At 38.6% G+C, this 6017-nt stretch overlaps 1 protein-coding gene across 1 annotated transcript; it reads left to right on the forward strand.

Annotated features, from left to right (window-relative positions):
* The first annotated feature begins 256 nt into the window (after window positions 1–256).
* Window positions 257–4350, forward strand: LOC147033040 (beta-1 adrenergic receptor-like). The gene is made up of 4 exons (XM_085871161.1): window positions 257–879; window positions 1592–2184; window positions 2377–2517; window positions 3602–4350. The coding sequence occupies exons 2-4, from the start codon at window positions 1879–1881 to the stop codon at window positions 4046–4048; spliced, it is 894 nt and encodes a 297-aa protein (XP_085727287.1). The 5' UTR covers window positions 257–879; window positions 1592–1878; the 3' UTR covers window positions 4049–4350.
* The last annotated feature ends 1667 nt before the right edge of the window (window positions 4351–6017 follow it).

A 6017-nucleotide genomic window follows, 5' to 3' on the forward strand; every position in this document is an offset into this window, starting at 1 on the left:
TTTCTTTCTTTTCCCTCACATGTTTTTGTTCCTTCCTTCACGAGCCTTCTCATTCTTTAGGTTTTCTGCTCAGGTGAGCTTCGGCCGCTCGTTTCTTCTTTCTGCTTCCCTCAGACTTCTGCATCTGCCCTCTCTTCTGCTTTCTGCACTTGTTTTCTTCCCTTTCTGCTTTCTGAGCTGTCTGTTCAGGAACACTCTTTGTGTATTGACAGATAAAACCATTTTTGTATGGAAGTTGTTCCTATGATGTCGTTATTAAGTCGTAGTTACGACTTCCATCCAACAAGGCCTTTATCTGAAATGTTCTTTCTGAAGTGATAATGCCCATCTGTTTCCCATGAATTTTGCAGAATCTTCAGTCGTAAACATTATGGACTTCGAAATCAGAGCCAAAAGCAGAAGGCCGTTCACTCTCAGGAAATAAATAAATCGGTCGGTAACCTTTTTTCCCACCGCCCTCCAGTCTTCCTGCCCTGTTCCCTCAGATCTCAAAACTAGTTTCTTCATGACTTAACAATTTATCAAAGAATTTCTTTCGATTCACTCTTAAGGGCTTGCGAATCACACGGAGAAAGATGCTGACATGTCAAACCTCGGGAAGAGCAACAACATCACATCTTCTTTGTCACTGAAATTAATAGCCAGGCAAGTATTTAACCAAATCCATTGGAAGGACAAGTAAACCATCCCAAATTATTTGAGAGATGGCTGGAAATTTGGTGGAAAAAAAAGTTGACAAAGTGAAAGCAGATTTTGAAGAATGCATGGTTTTCTCTACATATTACCATCATACACCATCTTTCAATAATTCAACGTCTGTCCGTCCGTTTGTTCCCAGGTATCGCAAAAACGGCTGAACCGATCGCAACGATTTTTTGGGTATGTAATCCTGGGACCCCCTTGTAGTAAAATAGGCATAAATATCATAACATGACCCCCTTGACTCCCGTGGCTCCCGTGGGGAGTGGGTGCTCGAGTGAGAATAATCTCTGATCTGAATAATTCAGCCAACTCGAACCAGAACAAGCATCATTTCAGGCAGTGAAAGTACCTGTTCTGACTCAGCAAACTACATCATAGGGAATTACAAGTATTGATTGAAGAAAACTGCTGTGAGTGGGATATTGTGGTTGATATTGAAGGGAACCTGTTTGAACTGTTTATTAATGGGAGTCTATGCCACGATGTGTGTCAAAGAGTGGATGTAGAGATGATATGAAGTTGTTTTTGCTCTTCTCGTGTGTTGACATTGAAAAAAAACACCCGACATTGAGATTGTTGTTGGCTGCAGCACCACCCACACAGTCGTGTTGAAACAATACATTTTTGCACATTTTAAATAAATTAGGATTCGCCGTTTTGAAGTAAAGAGAGGATTACTAAAATCAATGATAGGTTGGGTGTTGGGTTCAAGCATTTGTCCTATTACCATATTTACTCAGTGTAAGCATGAATACATTTGATTTATTGATGAGAGGTCAGAAGAACAGTGATGGGAAAAGAAATAATTTATACCCCTGAGGATTTGAAGCCAATGAGAGCAAGTGATTGCTGGTCATGAAATATTAATTCGTTTTTCACTTTCCCTCAGGACTGAAGAATGGAATAAATATGAAACTCCGTAACATGGGATTACATTCCTTCTTCGATATATAAAGGGCAGTATTGGTCTACACTTTGTAGATTCTGTAAAAATGATGCTACTTGTTAAAAACATTTTTTTATGGTGGAATAATGTTCAGTTACATTTTGCATTCCCTGGTATTTAATTACAAATAACTTTGATAAATTGATTATATTTGGATGAATCTTCTCCAATAACCGCAATTACTATTGAGAAACATCGATTTCTCTCTAATTAATCCAATTTCCATTGCGATGAATATTACAACGACTGATGAATACAGTATACCCGAACCGTACTACACCAGCTTGATCTTGTTTTTTACACCATTGAGTGCATTTACTATATTGGGGAATAGTTTGGTTCTCACAGCTGTGATCCACTCTCAGCATCTCATGCATGGCATTACACACTTCCACATCTGTTCGCTCTCTGTGGCGGATTTATTAATTGGTGTTGTAGTGATACCTCTAACATCAATGCAAGCTCTCCACGGACCATCAATCTTTGGGCGAGACGTGTGCAACTTCTTATTGGCGGTTGATGTTGCGAGCGTCACAGTGAGTATCACCACTCTCTGCGCGATCGCCATTGATCGTTACATTGCTGTCACGAGACCTCTACGATACCGAACCGTGATGACTCGGACCCGTGCTTGTGGTGTTGTGGTTTTACTTTGGAGTCTGTCGATTTCGATCTCTTTCCTTCCTATTTTCCTTGGTTGGAATCGATCAAACGACCCTGAACATCAGTTGTGCTTCGAGGACCCGGAATGTTGCAGCTCATCTTCCTCGGAAGAGTACGTGCTTGCCACAACGATAATTCCTTTTTATATTCCATCGAGCATCATGATTCTGGTTTACTGGAGGGTGCTGAAAGAAGCCAACAAACAGGTGAGATCCTTGATATTGTAACAAGAGAATATGTTGCTGCACGATTATTTTGGAGACAATATTATTGCAGCATTTTCCCTTTGTTTTTGTTAATGAAGTTTATCGAGTTATGTAATTTGCATGAATTATTAGCTTTGATGAAGTTTTCATTTTTTGGCGGTTTGCCGAGAAATGACTCCATTGAACTATTAATGACAGCACCAAAGATAAAGCCAGAGGTTTTTGGAATGTGTTGAACAAGGCACAATTTACTAACGAAGAATAAGAGGAAGTCGCAGACAAGACAAAATATAAACCCCGAACCAGACTCATGCAGGAATAACAGTTTGAACATCTGTTCTGATTCTCATATGTCAGCGGTTCAACCCTTAACTCAGTTGTATCCGTTCCTGCCAATCATTCCTCCCCACACCCTTTGTATGTCCAAGTCTGTCTCTGTCCTGGAGATAATATCTGTTGGGGTTTGTTGTCTTACTCCCCCTCTCCCAACTATTCGTTTTGTTCTGTTGTGTCCTGATCCTTTTCGTGCACTTGCACTCGAGTTCCTTTCAGTGAACTCTTCCATGAGCCTCGATTATGTATCCCAAAAAGTGACATAAATAGATTATTCATTCGAATCGTTTTCACATGGTTTTAAAGCAATTAATGGATCATACCAGTGGGTTTGTTCTGGCAAAAAAGATTATTTGACGGGAGTTACAAACCATGTCAGATCACTACTCTAGTTAGTTTGGAATAAAGGAAAGTTTTTTAAAGAATGGTAGCACGAGCTAACCTCCTCTTCATGAACGACACTGTGGTATCTTCATCATCCACCAAGTAATGCTGGCATACAAGATACCCGGTTTAACTTCCATCCAAGGGAGAGCACACACGTTGATGTGTCTCACTGCTTGTGAAACATGAGGATAACAGTTTTCAGTATAGCTGGGCTGAGATGCCAATCCAGAAAAGCAGCTCTGAGGTAAAAGTGTGTTCCTCAGGGGAATCCTGTCTTCCATTTATAACCAGATTTTACAATTTGCCATGAAATGAACAATATGAAATATTTTCCAAATGATATTGCCAATTATTTTTGTTACAGTTGTGGAAAATGAAACAGGGTGTATTGAACATGCAATCCCACGGAAGAAACAAAGATTGCAAAGAAACTCGGAACAAAGGAGTGAACGCGTTGAGTGAGCATCGAGCTTTGAAAACCTTAAGCGTTGTTACAGGAATATTCCTGTTTTGTTGGTTCCCATTTCACATCATTTACCCACTTCAAATTGTCTGTCCGACATGCGCAGTTGGTGTTCTAATCTTTCCATTTCAATTGCTGGGCTACTTGAACTCAGCATGTAACCCGGTTCTCTATTCACGAAGCCCTGAACTCATGGCAGCTTACAAACGCTTGCTGCGTTTAGATGGAAAAAATGAACGAGTTGGGAATCTTAACATGATGACTCGAATCAAGCGTACTTTGTTGTGGAAAAAGATGCATTCAGAAAAAGAATGCAGAGTCATGGTGTTGAACAAAGAATGTTGCTGAATCATTTAATTTCATATCCTGATCAAAAGCAGTAATCAGAGAGTGCAGTAAATGTGATACAAGCGGTGTTCAAAATGTTCTACAAACCATATACTTTGTTCTTACGCCACGTTACCTTTGTTCTTACCATCCCTCAATCTTCCCTCCTGAATGCCTCACGTTTTCATGGCAACGATTAACAAATTCCTGTTGTGATAATGTGGATAGGGGAGTTGAACCTGTGATGTGTGATCCGTTCAGAATATCTCGATGATCATCCAAATGAATGAAATTACAATAAAGGCATGAGTGTTGAAACTGGATTGCTGCTGCCCTTTTACTTTTTTCAAATATTCAAAAAAAACCTTTTCATATATTCCTCATTAAAGTATGAAAAAAGCGTTGCATGGATAATGTATTTAAAATTGGCAATATAAAAAGCATGTCATCTTCATCGTTGGATGAACCAAGAAATCAATTCCTGAACAGAAAATGAAATATTATTCAAATACTGAACGAGGGCTCAGTGAGGACTAGTTTTTTGCATGCAAATGCTCTTTGAATGAAATACAACACACAGGTTATGTATGGCATGGCAAAATCAATTGATGTATGAGAAGGGCACTCAGTGTAGCGCACACCTCCACCAGGCTATATAGTTTACCTTTTGTATCCCACTGATAGGCTGGATATGGATTTGCTGACCTGAAACAAAATTAAATCGACTTGTTATTGTCATCTGACCAACTCATCCACAAAGTTTTGTCAGAAGTCGTCCACAACTTTTTGAGATATCATGCGATATATCCTTTTTGGCAACGTTTCTCAATGGTGAAAAAATCACGTATTAAAAATAAAAAATTATCGTATCTGGATCCAGATTCGGATCTTCACAGAAATTGAAACAATTATTCCTTGTCACACACCAATATGTCCACCATATTTCATCCGAATCCGTCCAAGACTTTTTGAGATATCCTGCACACAAACAAACGAACAATCAAGATGAAGACATTGTGTAGAGCACGATACTTGCAAAATCCATGAAACAAATTTGACCTCAAAAATAATTGCTGGTTGCATTCAATCACCAAATATGCAACTCCTCTTCAAATTTAAAGTGAATCGAACGAAAATTGATAATTTTAGCATTCCGGCCTATGTTGACCTTTTGAGCATTGTGGACCTCAAAAAAAATTGCTGGTTGAATTCAGTGATCTGAAATATAAATCCTCTTCACATTTCAAGTCAATCGCATGAAAATTCAGGATTTTTAGAAATACCACTTTATTTTGTTCATCTTAGGCCAATGCTGACCTCTTGGTTCCTGTTGACCTCAACAATAAATGATTGAATTCAGTGATCTGAAGTATAAATCCTCTTCCAATTTCAAGTTAATAGGACGAAAATTGAGGATTTTTAAAACACCAACTTAGTTGTTGACCTTGGGCTTATGTTGAACTTTTGGTCGATGTTGACCTCAAAAATATTTGGCTGGTGAATTCAGTGACCTATCAGAAAATCCTCTTCAAATTTCACGTCAATTGGATGAAAATCCAGGATTAGAGAAATAACACCTTTGTTGTTGACCTTGGGCCCATGTCAATCTTTTGGTCGATGTTGAGCATAAAATAATTGGCTCGTTTAATTCAGTGACCTGAAATATGTACCCTCTTCAATTTTCAAGTCAATCAGATGAAAATTGAGGATTTTTGAAATGCCACCTCACTTCTTGACCATGGGCCCATGTCAACTTTTTGGTCGATGTTGACGTTAAAAATAATTGGTTGCTTGAAATCATTGACCTGGAAGATAAATCTTTTTCAAATTTCAAGTTAATTGGATTAAAATTGTAGATTTTAGAAATACCACCTCAGTTGATGACCTTGAGCCGATGTTGACCTCAAAAATAATTGGCTCGTTGAAGTCATTGATATGAAATATAAATCCTCTTCAAATTTCAAGTCAATTGAGAGGAGGGTGTGGTCTC

This window comes from Eptatretus burgeri, chromosome 2 (assembly GCF_056783735.1).
Source record: "Eptatretus burgeri isolate ZD-2024b chromosome 2, Ebu_testis_v1, whole genome shotgun sequence".
NCBI lineage: Eukaryota > Metazoa > Chordata > Myxini > Myxiniformes > Myxinidae > Eptatretus > Eptatretus burgeri.